Here is a 23,678-nt window from a genome sequence, read left to right as displayed (position 1 = left end):
TTACAACATTTTCATGTGATGTAAGAGTGACAGTTGGTGGCTGTAATGCATCTTTAATAGAGAAGACTTCGATTTTGAGAGAAATAATGTTAGTTTTACTGTTTTGAGTCGTTTGTTTTTAACTCAGTGTCTTCTCATGAGGTAGTTTTTGTTTCTATGGAAGCTCCAAATAAAAGATGAAAATGTTTGGTATGGTTATTTTATTTATTTATTTATTTTTTTACAACCGAATTTACAGAACAATTTCTGTATTGTGGTATATACTGTTACTGTGATATAAAGTTACATATACCATGATGGAAGTTTTTTTTTTCCACAGTGCCTACACCATGGAGGATTATATATTTATTTGAGAAGGTAGTCCTCTGATGTTTGTAACAATCAGAGGCGGGTCTTCAGTTACAAAAGGATGAGAGCCCCTGCTGTAAACTACAGTGGTTTAAGTTGAGGTGATAGTTGCGGTGAAGTGGATTCCTACGAGCCCTGAACGCAGCAGCGCAGGGGTGAGCTCGGCCCTCCTCTCCTCGCTGCCTGTATCGATGAAGTTGTTTCAAAGATGGCGGATTTCCTGCCGTCCCGCTCCGTCTTATCTGTATGTTTTCCTAACTGTCTGCTCACGAGCGGCGAGGTAGAGCAGCTGCGGAAATCTAAAGAGATAGATAAGTGTATTAACCGAGATAAGACTTATGTAAAAAGGCTAGTAAAGATCCTATTACTGGGAGCAGGCGAGAGCGGCAAGTCCACTTTCCTCAAGCAGATGCGCATTATCCACGGGCAGGACTTCGATCAGAAGGCCAAAGAAGATTTCAGAGCTACGATTTTTAGTAATGTTATAAAAGGTAAGGTTAAACTGAGCACACAATGTATGTCATTTGTTGAAGGCGGCTTGTTTTTGACCTCTGTATTGGTCACCTATTTTAGGCTGTAAACAGTATTGAGTGTGAAGTTGGTGGCCATGCTAGCTGCAGCTGGACTGGAGGGGCACTTCTCCTGTTAGACAAAGCTAGTGTGGTTAGCTGGTTAAGCCAAGAAACGCCCATGTTAGTGTTTGTGTCCACGGTGGGACTGAGGGCGTGCAGTGGGGTCAGTCTGTGTGTTCATTCAGAGCATCTCGGATAGCATAAATTTGTTTCTTTGTCAACGATAAGCCACACAGTACGTACACAATGGTTTGACATTGTCCTAGCGTTTCCCCCATGGCTGCTGTTAGCACAGAAACATACCACTGAGTCGTGTATTGAGAGAACATGACACCAAAATCCTTTGAGAAATGTACCTGTTTACTGTAAACTTACCTATCATCAAGTCGTTTCTACCTGAGCTACAGCAGGACTGAACACTCCTCCGGGTGCTCACTCCAGAGGTGGCACCAAGTCTTTGTTTTGCAAGTCACAAGTAAGGGTGTTTTCACTTCTACCTCGTTTATTCTGGACTTTCAGACTTTACAGTTTGGTCTGGACCACCAGTTACAGGCTTGCAACCTCCCTCGGACCACAGTCCGGAACAAAAGGCTAGACGTTGGTCCGGTGAGAAGAGGGAGTCTCGGTCCGGGTCAAACTGAACCATGGTGCAGTTTATTTGTAGTGTGAAAACAGTTTTTGGATGGTTCGGACATTTGGACCAATTACAGGAAGTTACGACATCAGATGGGGACAGGAGGAGACCGTATGTTTAATTGACATCTTGTCTCACTACTTTATAAAGATTCAACTGGGAAAAAACTCATAAAAATGTGAGTGTGTCTGCTGGTAGTAGTGCCATTATAACAGTATTATGCAGACAGCGATATGAATCTGTTCATTCATCTCTCTCCACTGTGGTCAGGCTACCTGCCGAATTATATACACGCAACATTAGATGCATGCCTGTCTACAAAGCAATCAGTGTCACATGTAGAAATACACAAGCCCACATAGACAAAGACGACATGACATGTGAAGTTCTTGCGTCCACTTGGATAACTGCATTGTGAAATCAAAATTAACCAGACCAAATGTAAACAGTGTCTTTAAAAAAAATGAGCCTTAGTTCGGACCTGCATCCAGACTTTTAGGCGTGAAAGCACCCTACACCTCAAGTCTTTGCACTGAAGACAGCCAAGCCCCGAGTCAGGTGCTCAGTCGTAAGCTTTGAGTTCCAAGTGCTAAACAAGTCATATTGTGCGCTTCACCAAATGTAAAGCCAATTTAACGACAGAGCCTTGACTAGGGCTGGGTATCGTTTAAATACTTACAATAGCAGTACCAGTACACTTAAACTGATACCAATACCAATAGAGAACTTCATTCATTACCTTTTTTCAAAGGCCCTTCTTTGTGAAGAACAGTAGTAGTGATTGGCTGCAAGTAAAACAATACAAATAATATTTTTTTTGAAACAGTAAAAGTCCATATTTGATATCAAAGTTTAGTTCCTCATTGAGCATCCTCAGAGATCTGAATGAACATAAATGTTCATAACTATTAGAAAATCTGGATTCACAAACGGCTCATTTTGCTGTTTAGACCGTTTGTCCCAACATGGAAGCTAATAAATGTACTACTGTGGACCACTGTGTAAGCAGCAAAATGTATTTTAGCACCTAAACAAAGGACCACTTAATGCTCCCTGCATGTTCCCTGACTTTGTTTGTTTTCCAACAGGGAACTGAACCTGCTGTCTCTCTTCACAACCTCCATGGACAGAGAAAGTATTTTTACCTTGTAGGACACAGGAGATTTGCAGTTTGTGTTGGTTAGTTAGTTTGAGTTATTGTTTGACTTTGGTGTTTTAACACAACTGTTTGGGTCTGAACTAACAACTCCTGTGTCCTGTTAGGGAAAATGCATGTTTCTGTCCATGGTTGTAAGGATGGCACAGACGGCAGCTTCAGTTTGCCGTTGGTAAAGGCTATGTAACAGCAAAATAAAGCATGGAAAATGTTCTAAATATAGCATGCACTTAAACTGATATTGATTTCAGCCAGATTAAATCACTGTTGTTGTTTTTTTGTTAAAGGAATGATATAATGTTGTTGAGTTGCTCAGACTCAGAGAGCAGCAGGAGCAGAGAGGTTTTGTTGTATCCACATAGCAACTGACATGGATTTTTATGATTGATTTGTGGAATTAGTTGCATAATTTTTGTAATAAATCTCTGGGTACAAACACGCCCAATTCCAACCCAAAACAGGAAAGTAAACAAAAACTTAGAAAAAAACTTTTTATAGGTATTGAATACAAATACCCAGGCCTAGTCTTGACTTACCTTTGTTTGCGCAACTTCAAATGTCAAATGAAGTTGGAAATTGTTACATCTCGATCTGGTATTTTTTTTTACCCGCAGGTTTAGTTTTTTGTTGAATACTTAATAATTCTGTGCCGGTCATATTTGCTCACATGCTCTGCACGATGGTCACGTCATGCAGGCAACAGATGCTGACCGTAATGTTACACCCACCACAGTGCTGATCATGGCAGCAGACGCGCAGACGCTCAGACACATGCTTGTATGAAGTCAGTGTTAGCCACAGACTCGAAGAACAGGATGAAGAGAAGACAGACAGACTACAACGAGACAGAACATCTGACACTGTCACCAAACGGCAGTACACTTTCTAGCTCTTCAGGCTAATGTTAGCCAGCAGCAGACTGCTGTTCAGAGACTGACAGTTCAAATCTCACCTCCTGTTCTGGCCGAAGAATCAACAACCTGTGTCGACGCACGTCCTCGAACATTTTCTCATCCAGACTTGTTTAACTTTTCCTCCTGTTTTTCTCACTGCACAGTTTTACTACAGTAAACTGTTGCACAGCGTCAGTTTCCAGTTTGTTTACATCTGCTTCCACACAAGATCACGTGAAATTGTGCCCTGTGAAATCTCACAAGATCGCGTTCCGTCTAGTACATAATATTAATATAATAATGTAATTAATCCTGGCTTTAACCTGGAGCACTTTTAGAGAAAATGTCAAAGTTATTTAATGGTCAGTGTTTTATCATTAATGTCCTATTTAGTTTTACAAGAAAAGTTGCAAAAAATGCTGTCAATTATAGTTCTTAGACTGAAAATTGGAATCGTAAACGGCAAGTCAGACGCTTAAAAAAAAAATCGGAAATCAGAATCGGCCAAGAAAGTTGAAATCAGTGCATCTCTATTGATGTCTTTGTCAACTGGAAACATTTCAGATGTGAGACACATTCATAATAATAGTTTAGAGTGTTTTTTGTGTTTTACATGCCCAAATACACGTTTGCAGCTGATTCAGAAGACTTCACAGAAGCTTAGTGACTGTACAAACTTTTGTTACTTCTAATGTTCTCTTTTCTTACTTTGTAACTTGTCAGTACAGCTGATTTGACAGGACAGCTGCTGTTATTAATCTGTATTTTAGGTAAATGATTTCTGCTGCCTAACAGTTTAGTAGTGACTGCTGGAACACATAATATTTCTGAGCTATGATGACATTTCATACTCCTACTGTTGTCAACAGAAACAAATGTAAACAAGACTAACTATGTGGTGTGTTTAAGTGCATTAAACACAGTAAAAGTGGTTACTCTGGCTACCTCTAAACAGTGTGAAGAGAGTTGCTGCTACACATTCATACCCAAACATTTCAATCAAAGTTGTCATTAATACGTCAGCCTGACACTGTGATGATGCCAGGCATCACATGGGTTGGTATCATTCTTCCCTGTGGGTTTTTTCTGAAGGGGAACTTGTTGGTGGCAGATTAATTATCATGAATATGATTGCATATCTTGCCGATGTTAATATAATCTATTTTTAAGTAGCACAGTCATATTTATCATTCTGATTTATTTCTAGACATGTACTTTGAGCCAGCTACAAGCTAGAGGTCTGTTGGTGGGAACATGGAATCATCACAGAGTGTCATCAAACACATGATTGTTGTCTCCATCATCGCTTACAGCCTCCACACTGTGCCACCCAAACACAAAACCAGAAATAACTGAATGGGTCCACTTGAAGTGGATTTCAGCTTCGTAAATGTGAGCATGAAGATCTGAGACAGAGAACATATCACTGATACATTAGGTGTTTAAAATCATTTCTCCAGTCACTTTCTGCGGTTGATCATTTGTTTTTTGACACTTTTGTGCTGCAATGAAAAATTGTCATCTCTGTCACCTCAGAGCCAGTTGGAACAAAAATAGGTAACTAAGTTATAGTTTTGAAATAAGGTCAGTGGATGTGATGACTCATTTGTGGCTGAAGCCTATTCTTGAATTTTGCCATAACTGCATTACTATTATTACTATTCCTGTTGACTAATTTCGCTCTTGATTGAACACAAAATTTAATTTAGACTAGTCAGCCAGTCTACCACTAAGAAAACATTCAGAAAGCAGTTGAAATTGAGCAGAATTCATTAATTGATAAATGCTGTCTGAAAAAAAACACTGACAAACAGTGTGGTTAACATTAGTAGTGCTAGCAGCAGCAACTGCCCTGCCTGCAGGTTAATATTCGTGTCTGTGCTGAATTTGGTTAAATGTTGCTCCAGTTGAGTGGTTATATACCACTTTATTCACATTCAACATTATTTTAATTTTCTAGAGTAAAACACTGCCAAACAGCACTGGTTTTACAAGCTGCCATCTGTGCGACTTTTCTGATATAAACATCCAGGGTTGCCTGGGCCATCAGAGCAAACACACTTACGGTGTATGGCAAGGGGGGCGGGCAGCAGCACAACATCTTAGAGGCAATAGTTAACTGGCATCGTGCATGAATGAAATATTGATATTGACTAGTATTTCCGGTGCTGACTAGCAAGGGTGGTGACGTTTGATCGTGTAGTCCACTGATCGCGCATATTGTTAGTATGTACACACATTGTTCAATTTGCTGCATGACTTAATTTCTCTGAGCAGACATGGAAGATTCTGAATTGATTAACAAATATCAAAAATTGATTTTCATCAATTGCTCTGAGCTAACAGTGCAGCAGAGAGGCTGTTTTCCACTGTTGGAGACATAATGTTAACCCCGCCTGCTCCATGTTTTCTTATTCTCATACAGGCACGAGATTTTATGATGCTTTCAAATAGAGCTGCATCAATTAATAAATTCTTAACTATTTTCATAATCGATTAATTGGTTTATGTAAGGAAAAAATGTTCAAATTTTCTGATTTCAGTTTCTTAAATGTGAATATTTTATGGTTTCTTTACTCCTCTCTGACAGTAAACTGAATATCTTTGGACTTTGAGCAAAACAAGACATTTGAGGACGTCATCTCGGACTTCGGGCAACACTGATTGACATTTGTCACCATTTTCTGACATTTTATAGGCGATATTGAGTATTGATCGAGTAATCAAGAAAATAATCAACCCGATTAATCGACCATCAATGTAATCTTAAGTTGCAGCCCTACTTTCAAATTGAGTAATTCATTAATTAATACAGTGAACTTTTTAAGATAAAAAGGTTGTGCCAGTTATGTTTCATATTGTATTTCAGTGGAACTGAAGCAAGAGGCTGAAAATTGTGCCACCTTTTCTATTCATTCAATCAAGAAGCAAATTGGACAAAAGGAGTCCCACCCTTGAATGTAACATGTGCCATATTTACTTCTAAACTAGACTGCTTCTTGAGTTTTGGTGAGGGTGGCTGAACGTGAGCAACTGCAGATAGAGTCAGTAAATAAAATCTACCCAGTACAATTTTGACACATTAAGATGCATCAGCAATCATTTTATCATTGCGTCGTAGCGGTAGAGGTACCAAAAGGTCCCCACACCATTAATAAATGAGGCCACTTTCTCTGCATATTGGCGGCGCCGATGCAGAGACCTTGGCAAAACAACATCATCCAGCAATCATAAATATCAATGATTGCAATCATCAGTCGAGAAGTGTGTAGAACCACATTTTGTTACTTGAATTGTTGTACTTTTATTAGGTCAACTTAGTCATTGTTTCCAGAGGAACACAGGATACTTATTTTTTTTTGTGTCTATTCATTCTGTTTAAAGCTGGTCTTTCAGATGTTATGTATAATTTCAGATATAGATTAGGCTCCACCAGTGGGTTCCAAACGTTTTCTCCCCTTCAGAGGCTGAAAAAAAGTTCACAGCCCACAGCCCACAATTAACATCAATCATTAACAATAACTGGGGAAGCAACTTGAAAAAGGGTTCAGGTTGATTTTTAGTGACATAAATGTTAGCATGATAGCATCAGCAAACTCTTGTTCATGTATTTACCCTACATAAACCATATTCATTTCCTTTTTTCACTCTATGTCTTGTCAAATCTGGAGATTTCATGATGTTCTTTGTATATTACCGCAACAAACTGAATATCTTTGGATTTTAGACTAACAAATTGGCACATTTAAAGAAATCACCTTGGACTTTTAAAACTGACATTGCAGCATTGCATATCAATTAATGCTTTTTATAAAAACAATTTGTATAGGGGCAAGAATTTGGGACAAACAGACTTGTGACTCACTTGCCCAATTAGGCAATGAGCCACTTGTTTTCTTTTGTTTGTTTGTTTGTTTGTTTGTTTGTTTGTTTGTTTGTTTGTTTTCACTTGCCTTTGTTCACTTGTAATCATGATGTCAGATAGATTTAGTTGGTTGGGTCAGAGCTGTGGAATATTAAATCATCCATCGCTTGCTACATCTTCTTACCATCTAGTTGTGCATAAACTTCAGCTTTTATGATCTTATTTTTAAAAATGTAAAATTATCAGTGATCTTATCGGCATGAGAGGCAGGTAATTATCTGTTATTGATATTGACTGAAAAAAATCCATATCATGCATATGTACCTTCTATAGTATGGGTACCTTTGTGATGGCATTACAAGGAGTTTATAGAGTGTTTTGAGATGTCAGACTTGCAGTTAGACTTTTCAAATGTTGAGGGAGACAGCAGTGCAGAGTTCGCCTGAGCTCGGAGGTGATTGGCTCTGCACGGAGTGAGGTGAATAACAATTAGGCAATGACTTACCAGAGAGAGGAGCTTCTGTTTGTACTTCCATGATGTCACAGGGGTTGGTTGTAGGGGGGCAGTTAGACGTAAACTCCCTCTGAATGAGAGCAAACAGGGAAGTGTGATGCTGTGTGAGGCTGGAAAGGCTTGCTCAGCTTCAGTCAGGGGGAAGTGACTGACGTGTTTCAACTGAAAAGGAAACTGTGTCATTTCAGTATACGTTAGTGTTAAATCAGTTGGGGCTGAGGGGAGTTTTGTTAACATGCATTGGAGGCAGTGACAGATATACGGCTTACACGTGTTATTCTGTGTTGTAGCCGAGAGGTTGTAAGGAGATACATGCTGTCATTAGTGATTTGATGTGTTATGCTGTGGTGAAATCATCCACCATGAAGTACTGCGGTGATGAACTGCTGTGGGTAAATAAAAAACACAAGTGTCCAGTGATTTAGTTTGTGTAGAGAAAATGTTTGGGTTGTGGGTAAAACAAGACATTCAAGGATGTCATCTTGGGCTTTGGCAAACACTGATTGACATTTTTCACCATTTCTGACATTTCATTTCATTTCAACAATTAATTGAATAATTGGAAAAAAAAAATCAACAGCTTAATAAATGATAATTAGTTGCAGCCATAAATGCAAAATTCATGCAAGCACTGCACAGCTGGACCTATGCCTGCCAGAGCGAAAGACATGGGGGTGCACTGAGACCACCGGTGAGCACCACACAGCCCATCATGTGACTGGAAACTAATGAACTAAGTCTATGAATTATATATGAAATAAATATTTTTGTCAGACACCACATGGGTATAGTATAGGGCCGCAACTAACAATAATTGTCATTGATATATCCGTCGATCATTTCCTCGATTAATTGATTTGTTGCGTAGTCCCAGAGCCCAAGATGAGGTCCTCAAATGTCTTGTTTTGTCCATAACCCAAAGATATTTACTTTCCTGTCAGAGAAGAGCACGTTTCATATTCACATTGAAGAAGCTGTAATCAGAGATTTACTTTTTATTTTTTAAATTAAAAAGTTACTCAAAACAATTAACTGATTAATTTAACTTGTCACAAACCTGTCTTGTAGGTGCAAACAGAAGTACATACACATACTTCAGTATGTTTGGACCTATTTTTCATGTTTTACCTGTAACCATTAATTTATATATTGATTAATATCTCTATCAATTTTCCCATTCATGGATTAGTCATTTGGTCTATAAAATTTAAGACAGTGGTGGAAGATGACGTCCTCAAATGTCTTGTTTTGTCCACAAGTCAAAGTTGTTAAGTGTACTGTCAGAGAGGAGTAAAGAAACCAGAAAATAAGGAATTACTCAAACCAGTTAAACAATTATCACATTAGTTGGTGATTCATTTAATAATGGATTAATAATAGTTTCATTGATTAATTGTGGCAGCTCTAGTGTAGTATATCCATACTTTCAATTCGTTTGGTGGCATCTCAGCCTACTGAGCCGCCTACTTCATCAAATACGCTGGTTGACTTCACCACGCTGCAGACTGTATGGGTTGTAACTGCGGCTGTAGTGGACCAATCACACGTCGAATTAAACTGAAGAATGCTTGCAGTGATTGGCTATGAGTAAAACCTAATGAACAGTAATGTTTTTCTAGATCTAGGTACAAAAAGGATAGATGCAGGTATTTTTTGTCTACAGAATTTTGTTTACTGCTTGGTACTGAGTTATTTTGGTCGATACCTTAAAGAAATTCAGTGCTGATACGCAGCCCTATAGCCACTTGCATATTTGACACCAGCATTTGGCTTTTGACTAGTGCAAAATTTGGTCTCTGAGAAACAACTCTTGGCAATTTAGTTTCATGATCACCTCACCTGCTTGTTCACTCAAAAATTTTCTATTGGCTGCTGCTGATTTGTGTGTGAATTCAGGGTTACAGATATTTAATGAAGCAGAAGTGTTTGGTTCAAAACAAGAGTATTAACTTAATGTTTGCTGTGGTGTAACAGATCATCATTGTTCCGTACAGATTACCCCCCCACTGTTTGGCCCGCTGACTTCCCGAAATCTCAGTTTAGAGTTGCAGTGTAAAGACTCTGTGTGTCTTTAAAAATACAGGAAGAGCAACTGATTACAAGCCGTCACTTTCGTCTCCATTGAGTGAAATCATGTAGGCTGTGGCTCCAGACCGTTAGTCTGGGTCTCATGAGTAGGGCTGAGAAATATAGTGAATTTTCCACAACAGATAAGTTTCTTATCAGTTGATGTCAACACTTATTGATCATGTATGTGGTGACTGACAATATGTTTAGCTTAAAGCTGTCTCACTGCTGCTGCTGCAGCAAGGACAGATCGCTCGGTTCTCCGGGTGAATCCATGCTCTGACCAGCCGCAGCTGTTATGTAAATTGCCGAATTTCTGTATGAGTGATGTTGATTTGTGGGCTAATCACCCCAGCCCTAAACATGTTATATATGCTAAGGAAAGAAAATTGCTAAGCTTTTGGTTGGGTTGGTGTTCCTGCACAGTTTGCACACAACTGTGTCCATCCCTCTTCTTCCGTTTACCCGGGATGGGGTCACTGAGACAGCAGGGTATTCCAGGTGCATCTCTCCCCACCAATGTTTTCCAGCTTTTCCTGGGGGAACCCACGGTGTTACCAGGGCAGATGGGATATGTAATCCCTCCAGCGAGGTCTAGGCCTACCCAGTTCTACTCCAAGTTCCCTCCGGATTTCTCCCATTGATAATTGTCCAACTTTTTGTCCCTTTTTGTTCACAATTTCCTCTCGTCTGCACTTACTTTGTCACTCCATGCTGTTTCTTTATTGTCACATGCTGATGGTGCAGCTGAACAACCCAGCTCTTAAATGACTGGCAGTTCAGGTGTGTCACTTGTAGCACGCTCCATTATTAAGGGATATGCCAGGCTGTTTATGAGCTTGGGCGTATTCGTCAGACGCTTTATTGTGGTTTGCTTTTAAAGAACCACTGTGTATGATTTAGTGGCATCTAGCGGTGAGCTTGCATATTGCAAACATGTTGCCTCACTCTCCTCTTCCAAGCGTGTAGGAGAACCTGCAGTGGCCACAAAAAACACTTAAAGGCTGTATCTGGAGTTGGTGTTTGGTTTGTCTGTTCTGGGCTACTGTGCCTGCTCATTATAAGGTAACGAAAATGCAGTGATTCATAATTTTAGTTGATTATAAACTAGTTTTCATAGTTTATACATTATATTCCATTTCTGCCATTTTCTGCCCATAAATTCCCATAAATCTGACACACTGGACCTTTAATCCATCAAAGTGTTACCAAATAGTTACCAAACTATTTTCTTATTGCTATTCTTATTGTTTTATTTCGCAGTCCTTCTTGTGAGTGTGCACAGTAAAATAGTTGCATGTTAGTATAAAGTGTTTGGTTTGGTTTGGCATCCTGTTATCTGTCCCCAGCTGCAAAAGACAAAAGAATTTGTCTGCTCATGTGTTGTCCCGTCCAAGGCAAAGATGGGAAAGAGCATGAAAGCTGTGTCTCTCTGCAGAGAAATTGAGGATATGTAGACAGACTCAACATACTCACCCTTGAGCTGTCAGCTCACACACACACACGCCCTGCAGACAGCTGGATTAACCCACATGTTGGGGACTGCCAAGGAACATAGCGCATTGTCAGAGCAGGCTTGTTTGAAGGGGTGAAGCAGAGTTCACAGAGCAGCAATGTAAACTCACCGCCTCAGCTCACTGCTCATCTCTGCTCAGTGGACTGCCAGGGTCAGACACTGGAGCTAAATCTAAATGAGCATTTGTTGGCATTTATCAGTACTTCCTTTCACACAGCCTGTTTAAGGCGGGAATATTTCACCTTCATCCCACCTCATTGTCTGTGAAAAAGGTATGGAAGCAGAATGGGGAGGGTCAGTTTAGTTCCGTCTCTGGTCTGCCAAGGGAGGCGGTAACAGAGCTATAACAGAGCCAGATGGACCTCTGTGTAAAAGGGCAAGCCGGCACAGTGGTTCAGGACGCTGCAGAGTTACATGTTCACTGCAGTTTGTGGCTGTGTTCTTTAAATTCTGTACTCACGCCACATATTTGTCAGCTGTTTTAAGCAGAGGGAGACAAGCGGACACTTTGTACAATGCTGACACAGAGCTGCACGCATCAAGCAGACACGCACAGACAGGAGTAGAGAAATCCTCCCCACAGATCATCACACAAGGCAGTTTTTTATTATTATTTGTAGCAGAAGAAGTGACAGTTCATTTTTTCAGGAACACAAAAGCTTTATGTTCCAAATTCATGAGGTTATCAGTTCTGTGTGTGATTATAAATGAACAAACAAACAGAGTCATTTGCTGACCAGTGCTCTGGTGTGTTATGTCAGTATAGCTGGTTGGCTAACTTTGTTTCAAGCCTCAGCTTGTAGATGTAGAGCTGATTAATATGGTTAAAAAAAAACATATTGCGATTATTTTGACTGAAATAGTGATTGTGATATGCAGTACAATTAGTGGGAATGATAATTATTTTTCATTACAGTTATCATTTTTACTGAAAAAAGTCATAAAATCATGATGATGTTGGGCTCTGTACCAAAACACATTTACTTTCATATGGAGAACAAGATTTTTATGCCAGGGCATCTCTGCACTACCACAGCACCTCATTATGATGCTGTTTCCTCACACAATTTTACTTTTTCAAAAAAATTGTGATTTGGATATGGCACTTGGCCATATGGCAAGTTTGATAATATTGCGATTAATTGCATAGCCTTACATAGGTGTATGTCAGATGATCACAGGCAGGGATGTGAGTTATGTTACCATACTGATTGTTGCAGATGCAAAATTAGGCTGATCTACATTGTTGTTAGGGTTTTGTGATATGATTTTTTACATGGAGTTATTTCTTCATAAATTACTTACTGTATGTATGCTCTTGGCAAGAAATGTGTACATATTCAATTTTTCATTCGCTCAAATGACAACTGAGCTACTGTCTAATTGCTGGAGTCATGAGAATTTGGAGCCTAAATATGGGCTCCTGGGCTAGAACAGCTTAAGAAAGCCTGCAGTAATCCTGTAATATGTTGCCTTAGCATTCGGGTAGTCTGGAAGCATGGTGGTAGTGTTTGTGCATGGGTTGACATCCATGATGTCAAATTATAACTGTGTTTGCATGTGATGTGGATGTTCAGTGACTGTCTATAATTGCACAGATTGTTTGTCATTTTACTTGTGTATATCCACCACCATCACTAGACCGTCACTTGCTAAACAAATAAAATAAAATTGAATTGACTTGAATCATCAGGGATGTCACCGTACCAGAAATTTAGTAGTCAATACCAACACTAGTGAATTTCTGGATTCTCAATACCTAATTTGATGTCACAGTAAGTACTATAAAAAAACTGTGCCTTCATGTTGTTTTTGGCATCAACTTGTTACCAAAGAGTTCTCATGACATCCTTGGTGTACAGAAACCTTAGCTGTAATGGAATCTGTAAAGATGGACGGACTCGACTAGAATACAATTCTGACTGGTGATTCTCTCCTGCTTCAGGTATTCGAGTGTTGGTAGATGCTCGAGAGAAGCTACACATCCCATGGGGCCAACCGTCCAACCAGCAGCATGGAGACACCATGATGGCGTTTGACACCCGGTCGGCAATGGCCCAAGGTCACGGCATGGTGGAACATAAAGTTTTCCAGCACTACCTGCCCTCCATCCGGGCCCTGTGGGCCGACGAGGGCATCCAGAACGCCTATGACCGCCGGCGAGAGTTCCAGCTGGTGAGTAAAGGTGTTTACCAACGTGCGCCCTAAGCAACTTGTTTCATGTATCGCTCTAGAGCACAAGTGTTTGTTGCATAGTTTGACATCCATGAAGTGTGCTCTTGCCTCTCGTGAGCATGTTGAGGGGCTCTGAGTGTACAGAAGAGCATTGACAGTAAGAGATAAAGGCTCCTCCTCACATTCGATGGAGCAGAACTGCAGCTGCCAGGCGCACACAGTCAGACACAGACGAGCTAAAGAAGGGCTGCTTCTCTCTCCACTCTCTGTCCCTCTGCCTCGCCACGCCCTTCCTTCCTCCATCTCTCCCTCACTGCTGTCCACAAGTTTAGATTGTGGTCTGTCAGCGACATGCTCACAGGAAAATGATCTGTAACTGTCCTGCAGGGAAATGAGCTCGCCACGCATCTGTTTAGAGCAGCTGAGATTCAGTTAGTCTTTCCAGTGTTACCACAGATCATTCTGTGATGTTTTTGTTTAGAAGCCATCATGTCTAGACGTCAATTCTTGTGACAAAATGATGCTTGGTGTGGGGGCATTTCCTGCGGAAAGGAAACAAGGTAAATTGTGTGATGCTGCTCTTCAGTTTAGTAGCAGTTATACCACCGTGCTGTGAATCACCACATCAGAGGGCGACCACATTCGTTTTTGGATTTTTGAGGTTTTTATATCATTCCAAACATTCAAATATCAGTCTAAATATGTAGGTTTTTGGGTCAAAAGGCTGTTTTTCAAGCCATGTTATAAACTTTTTTCCCCCATATGACATGGGTTTCTGCATGATGACATTGATGTATATTCACTCAAAGTTGAAGGAGCAGCATGGAATATATGTCTTCCTGCCAAAGTTGACTCCAAACAAACAGGGAGCATTGTATCACCAGAGTAATTGCTGCTCACTATACTCTCTGTTGGCTGTAGCTAGCCTCCTAGCTGCCCTTAGTTCAGTTAGCTATGTAGCTAAAGGCTCTCACGTGATTTGGGTCTGGCCCGACTAGACAAGGGGAGAGTTTATGTTTACTGAACCAGGAACCAGAAACTGAACTGGGCTCAGCAGCCTCTCAAGGAACACAGCCGATCCGGGACCGAACACAGTCCAACACCAGTAGGGAGCAGCTTGACAACAGGGAATACAGTACTGATCTGATATACATAGTTCTGTTCAGGACTCTGACTCTGGGGATGTTGGACACAGCAGGTGGGGGACAGGACAGGCATGAAGTGGAGAGAAGTGAGAGGGAGGTTGGGCGTCAAAGAGGCAGCAGGGAGCCACAATATTTTCACATCTAACACAGTGGATTAAGGATTTATTTTCAACCAAACCAGAGCTGGTGATTGTTAAACAGTGCAGAGACTAATAATGACTTTTTTCTTCATTCAGCTTTTTGGCTAGCAGCTGATGTGACCTGCCCTGACCTGCTGCATGTACACATCATAAGATATCCTACCAAGGTCAAAAAATAATCCAGGAACTCTGAGTCACGTGGATTAGTAACTGTAATATAATCACTCTTTGGAAAATGTAATCGCTTACACTACTTCTAACAGAGTGAAGTGATATATTGCAGTAATATTACTGAGTAATCCATTCCTGCCCAACACTACACTTTACAAACACTAACAAAACGTAATATTTGCATTTTGGAACATAGTAGAACAAACTTAAAGTCTCTGCAGTGCATCATGGGACACGAGGGCCGTCTATTAGCACTATCTGCAGCACATCTGAATGCCATAAGCCGCAATTCTACAGTCTCCCACAATGGTTTGAGGACAGCAGTACACAAGTCCAAGGCTCTGGAGCATGAATTAAAATAAGCTTTACAGATGTTGACAGCTGTGACTGAGTGTGAACTAAAACACAGTCCATCAACATCAACTGAAAAACATGTGGGGCTGATTTTATGTGTATTTTTATTATCCATCAACCTATCTGAAACATGGTGTGGTGGTTCACTCCTTGCCGTGTTTCGTGACCAGGCACTAGTTGACAGGGTATGTGGCCTTTGCTGTAGGGCCTCTCTTCTTTGTCTTCTAAAGGTTAATGTGATCAAACCACTTCCACACAATCAAACGTTTGTGGAAAAGCTCCTCCAAAATGGAGCCAGCAGCAGCCTGCTTTCACTTTCAGCCATGTTTGTTACTGCTGAACAGGGTCAGCTGGAAACATATCAGCATGTTGCAATGTCATGATATGGCAAATTGTTAACACATGAACATCAAAACTGCTATTATCTAGGGCTACAATGATTATTTTCATTATTGATTAATGTGTTGATTACTTTCTCAAATAATTGATTTGTTGTTTGGTCAATAAAATATCAGAAAATGGTGAAAAATGTCAGTCAGATGACGTTTTCAAATGTTTTTGTTTTTGTGCTCAACCCAAAAATATTCAGTTTACTGCCATAGAAGAATCCAGAAAATATGCACATTTAAAATCGGAGAATCTTGACTTTTTCTTTTTTTTAATCCTCAGAGCGATTAGTCGATTATCAAACTAGTCTATAGTTAATCTAATTTAATTTATTATTTTATTTAATAATCGATTAATCGTTGTAGCTCTAGTATCATCAAAAAAATGGCAACAATGTTCTGGTTCCTGTACACAGATAAAAGCATTTTCTGGTTTTCTTAATCTTCTACAATATTAAACTGAATAACTTTGGGTTTTAGACTCTTGGTTGAACAAAACAAGACATTTGAAGCTGTCACCAAGGCCTGTGGGGAATTATGAAGAGCAATTTTCACTATTTGGCAAACAATTCAATAATTCATCAACAAAATAAGTATTAGATTAATCATTAATGAAAAGTCTGCTCTTGTAACCTGATTGTGACACTGGTGTTTACTGTATCACAGCTCTTCACATTCAGAACAGTCATATTGAGTTAGTTTCCCTCTCAGTGGTGGTGAAGGGTGTGGTATCACATGAAAAAGTGATGTAGCTCATTTCCATATTGACATTCAAGTGCATTGTAGCCATGTGAAATATGACTTGAAGTAAGATTCAATTCAGAATTCTTTCTCTTTCTTGTCTCTCTCTGCCTTTCTCTCAGGGGGAGTCAGTCAAGTATTTCCTGGACAATTTGGACAAGCTTGGACAGTCGGTAAGTCCCACCCGCACTGCAGAGGCTCCGCCAGTCACAGATCCCCAGCAGGCAGGATGGCAGATTGCAGATGGGTGTGATAGCACTCAGCTAGTTAGTTGAAAAGAGAAGTGAAACTGTTGTCTTCCTGTCCTCAGTCAGGTCTCCACACTGTTTTGTTCCAGTATACACTCACTAAATTAAGCAGTAAGTTAGGCAAAAGTTTCCCTGCTCTCTCTGTACCAGCCCCCACCCAAGTTCCTATTGGCCAATCAATGCCTTTTCTAAGAAACAAGGGAAATTATTCTCAACGGAAGAAGTAAATGTCAATCGGTTTGACACCTGTCATCAGTTAGAAGTGTCCCTAACACTGATACAATCTTTAATAACTTGGAATATGTGGTCAAAACTAAAAGGTCATTTGACAAAATAAAGAGGACATTAAATCACTTGCAACTACAAAATGTCCAGGATGATGCAATAAAGTCTGTTTGTTCCATTGTGGTTCTTCATGTGAAGAGAGTATGTAAATGCAGCAGTCTATGTGATGACATAAACAAAGTTTTCACAACTATTCGTCACATTTACCAACTTGCTCACACAATCACCCATACATTCACAGCAAATTGCCCCAATGGAACACTCATTAGGGAAATTTGGGGTTCAGTATCTTGCCCAAGGACACTTCGACATGTGGCGGTCCCACTCTACCTCCAGAGCCCCGAATCGAAGTACAAAGTTAGAACTAGAGTGATGAGCTTGTATCTATGAACATGTACCTCAGGCTCCTGTGTGGTGGGCCTGAGTTCCTCTCAGCCAGGGATCCAGAGCAGCATGCAGCTCTTTTGCTCCTCTCCCATGGCTCGCCTCCAAAAATTATATGAAAATTAATATTTTTTTCCTTTTTTTAAAAAAATATATATACTATTTGGGGCTTTTCTGCCCTTAATTTCATAGGACATCTGAAGATATGACAGGAAAAGGAGAGAGAGTGGGTGAATGACATGCAGCAAAGGGGCATTGGCAGGAGTCAAACCCTCAGCTGCCGCCGAGGACTAACAGCCTCAGTACATGGGCTGACTACCAACTGAGCTACCAGGCCACCTTTCAATATTTAAATTTTTATTTAGAATGGTTGTAGGCCTAAAGTTCTTCTTAAATTCTCCAGTTGTAAAAATCTGTACACTGAAATTAAAAAATGTTAATGTAATGTAATATTTTGTTGACTAAATTGTCCATCACAGTCTGTTTATTGCCTGTTCCTCTAAATTGTGCTGATGACTAGTCTTGAGTCCCCCTAGATCTAGAAAATAAATGAGAAAAAATATGAAATTTAATAATTAGAACTCCAGACATTTTATATATATATATTTTGGGGGGCCAAAATGGTTCTTTTGGTTGTAGAGGAGGATGCAGACCACATCTGTTGATGCAGTCTAATGAACTCAGGTGTGAGCCGGTTCCTGATTTGTGCTGCTAACAGTATTTATGTTATGTAACGTGAATTCATTCATTCTAACATAACTGCCATTCAAACTCCTAACTGTCCCCTGATGATGACAAAGCAGCCAGCATCAGGTGATTGCATTTGACTTTGCATAAGTGTGCGTTTACATTCTGCGCTCTCCAGTAATGGCTGACGGGACTAAATGTTCAAAAGTGTGGACTGTGCTGCACATGGAGGAGGATTATTGTTAATGACATCACATATTAAATCTATCATAACCAATGTGGCACCTGGTACTAGGGATGGCTTGATACTACTTGATCATGTCTCATACTGATACTGCAACCTTTGGGGCTTTTCCACTGGCTCTTTTGGCTGCGCCGAGTCATTTTTCATTGACATTTTTCATTTGCATTTTCATTACCACTTGTGTCGCACCCAAGATGGACCTACTGTGGAGTGGGGCCTAAGCAAGTCTGATCCGCCTCCAAGCAGGCTGCAGTGACGTCTCAGCGGCCGCAGCCAGCCCATGACAACCCTCTTTTCTCCCCTTCAAACAAGAGAGTGTTGTTTCTCTCAGCTCATGTGTGTGCAGGAGACCAGAGAAACTCTGATTACTCTATGATTTCAGTCACAGCACCAGCACTGAACTTGTTATGAAAGATATGTGTTTTCCCCGTAACTTTAAATCATAAACAGGTTAATGTCCAAGAGTTAACAAACAGGATTAAACTTCATTTACCCATTTAAATGAGCTTTGCCCTGCAAAAACTTGCTTCATTGTTCACTGTCCCCGGGGAGTTAAATGCCACGCCCTCTGCCTGCAGACTGCTGTGTGAGTGATACTAACATCCCAGATAACCAGATAAAGTAACTTTAATAGACGAGGCTGTAGATGAATGTGACGTGACCTAAGTGCTTCCCAAGGGAAGTAACCCAGAAAACATTGTTGGTATGCTTTCTCACTGCTGCGTTTCCGATGCATGATGTTTCTTTTCCTGCTGTGTATGAACACACACCCACAGTGCATTTGGAGCACCGGAGGGTGGGGGGGGGGGTTTGAAGAAAGGGGGGATCTTTGGGAAAATATCCGTTATTTGTGAGTGTGTTTGTGTGTGGCCACGCACACAGCAGCATGGTCAATGTCAGCGATGAGTCATCACCTCTGGAATGTTAGAAATTTGGATCTGGTGTAGCCAGAGCACAGTGACTGACACACACACACACACACACACACACACACACACACACACACACACACACAGAGTCAAACATGATTGATAATATTTCTTGATCATATATGGCCCCAATACATTTGTTTCATTTGCCTGGGTTTTATAGTCTTATTGTCATAATAGGAGAACTATACCAGTCCCACTCTCTCTCTCACACACACACACACACACACACACACACACACACACACACACACACACACACACACACACACACACACACACACACACATACATACACACACTCTCCTGTAGTCCCACAGTTGTTTATGCACTGTGCTATTTCAGGAATGCAGAGTGTTAAACAGGGATGTCCCTATAGCCAAGGCCACACTATGCAATTTTAGCCCTGATCTCCCACTCCCTGACAAATTCTTAAGATCACAGACAAACCCCCCGATCAGAGGCAAATCGCATCCCTGATCTGGTCATGTCAGGGACATCTCAATTTAGAGTAGACACAGACAACAGGCTGATAGAGAAAAGGATAAGGGGACAGAGATGGAAGAACACCTACCTTACACCTCTAGCTTCATGTTAGTGTGTGCTAGTATGTTGAAGATCCATGGGCTAAACAACGTGTAGGAAACATTTTCAGGGTAAATAATTGTCAAATGCGCCAACATATCTACATGAGGAAGTTGAAATTCATTTTGACAGCAGACTAATGAGACAGGATGGCATTTACCTGTTTATTTAAAATCCATTTATAAACTATGAAACAGAGAACCACAACAATACAATCCTCTTCTACAGAGTGTCAGCACAGAACCTGGGAATTTTACCTCAATGAAGCCTAATTTCAGACTGTTTCATCAAGTGTGATTAATATTACTGAGGACAGTTTTTTTTTTCATACTAATAAATTTATTTTGACAAATGTTCTTTAAATCAACTAGTTGTCATTTTGCTTTACTTATCATTTGAAGTGAATATGTGTATTTACTCAGGAGTATGCCTGTATTGTCATAATTAATGTTTAGTTTTATTACAAAACTAAAAAATTAAACGGCGGCATTAAAAAGTCAGACTTACTGATACTGAAATCTGTTTTAAAAAAACGGTCAAAAATAATGATCAATGTGATAATGTGCTTGCAGGACTACCTCCCCAGTCAACAGGACATCCTCCTGGCCAGAAAGCCCACTAAGGGCATCCACGAGTACGACTTTGAGATCAAGAACGTGCCCTTCAAGATGGTGGACGTGGGCGGTCAGCGCTCCGAGAGGCGGCGTTGGTTCGAGTGCTTCGACTCTGTCACTTCCATCCTCTTTCTCGTCTCCTCCTCTGAGTACGACCAGGTGAGCCAGCCGGAAACCACACAGACACTGACGCTGGGTGTAGAACTCCTCAATGGTGCAGAAACAGATCATTAAATTCAAGAGCATCACAGATTTAGAGAAACTCATCATCACACTTTACAACAGCAGAATTCAGGAGCCTTAGTTGTGTATTAACAAGGAGGAAAAGGATCCAGCTAAAGTTCCTTAAGTGTCTCAAAAATTTCATGCACGGTTTCACAGATATGGCGGGAACACAGTAGGGACAGTAAATGGACTTTACAGCCAATTTCAACTACAGGAACGAAAGAATGTGACACAGCACACAGCCCTCAGCCTTTTATTTCCACTTTTCTCTGCCTGAGTTCCTGGAACTAAATTTGGGCACTGCTCTGGAGGTCATATAAATTCAAGTTCCAGGTACTTTCAGAGATTAGCTGCAGTGCTATGAAATGATTTGTCATAAACACAACAACAATAAGCATCATGTGACTGCTGCCTATGCACCAACCAAGACAATCACTACTCTAAAAAAAGAAGAACAGTGGAGATGGTGGTGGTGTCACTGTTGCCTTTTTGAGGACGTACCAGCAAAACATTGTGGTTTGTAAAGTTCAGTGGAAACACAACCTAATTACAAAGTGTCACAAGGATCTGTGGGAAGCACCACATATGTTGTTAAAGGATAGATTCATAGTTTTTTGGATCTGTCAGTCAAAATTGTGAACAGTTAATTCATCAATATTTGCAATATTTTCTAAAAATATTTAAGAACCAGTTGAATCTGTGCACACTCTTCAACAACCAAATTAGTGCAGGAATCTGAGTAACATCTTAGACATTGTGTCTGCACGTGCTGTACAAATGTTAATTTAGTTAACTAAGGCTAATTGTGCACGTCCTTGATGAAACAGATTTTCCATCCTGTTGTTTCTAATTTTCATACTGGCCGGTAGGAGATGTCCTCCTGATGCTCTTCCAATGTAAGTGATGGGGGAAAGATCAGCAGTCTTCCTTCAGTGTGAAGATGCATTCTAAGGTTCAGCTCAAGCTAAAGAGGCTTCAGCTGGCTGAATGAGACAAATCAAGTGGATATCCTCCACAGTTAATTCCCTCTTTGTTTTTCTCTGTTTAGCAGCAGTGGAGGAACAGTAGCAAGAACAGGGATTTTATACTACAAAGACTGTAACGTTGAAAGATATCCACTTGATATCATATAAACTTTCTCTACATCTGTCATAACATAACTGACTATATTTACATGCACAAGATATACAGTTTTTTTTACCTTATTCCAAAAAAGATAATATCCCTACAAATCTGTTAAAACAGTTAATGAAAACATTCTTGTTTGCATGCAGCTGTGCATACTCTGATTTTGGAAAGGAGGAATATCTGGAACTACTCGAGTCATTTTCTTCTTTGTGTTGCAAAAAAAAAAGGCCCTGCAAACACAGTCTCCCTGATCCATTTGTTCAAGCACCTTCTTGGAAATATGGAAAATTGGTGTGCATGTAACATAGTCATTGTGCTGAGCACAGCTAAAGGAACAGTTCCCCCCAGAATCAAAACTACATATTTCCCCCCCTGGCCTGTAGTGCACCTGTATGGTTTTGGTGTGAGCTGCAGACTTTTGGAGATAATAACCATAGAGATGTCTGCCGTCTCTCCAGTATAATGAGGCTAAATAGGATTTTGAAGAGAAACAGTGATGAGTTGTTCAAATATATTTTTAGCACTTTTTAGCACCACAAGGCGAGTGCTGTCTAGTTCCATTATATTGGTGAGAAGGCAGAAATTTCTATGGCTTATCTCCTAAACACAGCAACTAACACCAAAACAGTATAGACAACTAAATAGAACTACAAACCAGAGAAAATTCTGTGTTTTGAAGTGAACTGTCCCTTTAAAACAACCTGCTGGTCATACCAGTCACATTCTGTCACAGTGACCTTTGACGCCAGTACACATATCTGCATTGTCACACTCGCAGGTGCTGATGGAGGACCGGCAGACCAACCGGCTGAGCGAGTCCCTCAACATCTTTGAGACCATCGTCAACAACCGGGTGTTCAGCAACGTCTCCATCATCCTGTTCCTGAACAAGACGGACCTGCTGGAAGAGAAGGTGAAGCAGGTCTCCATCAAAGACTATTTCCCTGAGTTCTCGGGCGACCCCACGAGTCTGGCGGACGTCCAGCGCTTCCTGGTGGAGTGCTTTCGCAAAAAGCGCCGCGAGCAGCAGCAGAAGCCGCTGTACCACCACTTCACCACAGCCATCAACACTGAGAACATCCGGCTGGTGTTCCGTGACGTCAAGGACACCATCCTGCACGATAACCTCAAGCAGCTGATGTTGCAGTGAGGGGACTGACCACGAGGAGGAAGACGAGGAGGAGAAGGAGGGCTGGGTGGAGGCAGACAGAGTGGGTGTCAGGGTGCCTTTTTTTCCTTACCCACCCGCTGCCGTCAGCCTGTGAGGGTATCAGGTCATGTCCCTCCACCCATACGTCCTCCTTCCTTGACTTTGAGCCGCTCCTCACTTTTGAACTTTGACTGTGTATTAAAGCCACCACTACTACCGCCATTCCCCCACGCTTGCTCTCTGCCTTACTGAGCTCGTTCACTGTGACTTATAACAGCCACCTTTGGCTCAGAGCCCCAGCCCCACCCTCTGACCCCTGAAACCACTGTAAATGACCGCTAACCCCCACTCCCTGCCCCCGTCCACACCATTCAGTGGACCCCCAACATCTCTGATGATATTTACTTCCTATTATATAATACTTCCTACGTGTTTCTCTAATTCACATCTACACACTGTCTGTCGTTTCTATGGTGCTCTGACCACTGTTGCTAGGGAGGGGGAGGGGGAGGGGGAGGGGCT

At 40.9% G+C, this 23,678-nt stretch overlaps 1 protein-coding gene across 1 annotated transcript; it reads left to right on the top strand.

Moving 5' to 3' along the window:
• The first annotated feature begins 465 nt into the window (after window positions 1-465).
• Window positions 466-23,664, top strand: gna13b (guanine nucleotide binding protein (G protein), alpha 13b). The gene is made up of 5 exons (XM_084743780.1): window positions 466-839; window positions 13,511-13,740; window positions 16,800-16,850; window positions 20,612-20,812; window positions 22,785-23,664. The coding sequence occupies exons 1-5, from the start codon at window positions 557-559 to the stop codon at window positions 23,154-23,156; spliced, it is 1,137 nt and encodes a 378-aa protein (XP_084599906.1). The 5' UTR covers window positions 466-556; the 3' UTR covers window positions 23,157-23,664.
• The last annotated feature ends 14 nt before the right edge of the window (window positions 23,665-23,678 follow it).

Source organism: Lutjanus erythropterus, chromosome 19, assembly GCF_056507025.1.
Source record: "Lutjanus erythropterus isolate fLutEry1 chromosome 19, fLutEry1.hap2, whole genome shotgun sequence".
NCBI lineage: Eukaryota > Metazoa > Chordata > Actinopteri > Lutjaniformes > Lutjanidae > Lutjanus > Lutjanus erythropterus.
The sequence above is the reverse complement of the archived record's forward strand: the minus strand, read 5'-3'. Positions and strand labels throughout refer to the sequence as shown.

What these genes read in the sequence shown, in the direction of transcription:
- gna13b (XM_084743780.1), top strand. Translation starts at nt 557, where the DNA reads ATGGCGGATTTCCTGCCGTCCCGCTCCGTCTTATCTGTATGTTTTCCT. An exon ending in TGGACAAGCTTGGACAGTCG is followed by an intron (nt 16,851 to 20,611) that starts GTAAGTCCCACC and finishes ATGTGCTTGCAG; the next exon opens with GACTACCTCCCCAGTCAACA. An exon ending in CCTCCTCTGAGTACGACCAG is followed by an intron (nt 20,813 to 22,784) that starts GTGAGCCAGCCG and finishes TCACACTCGCAG; the next exon opens with GTGCTGATGGAGGACCGGCA.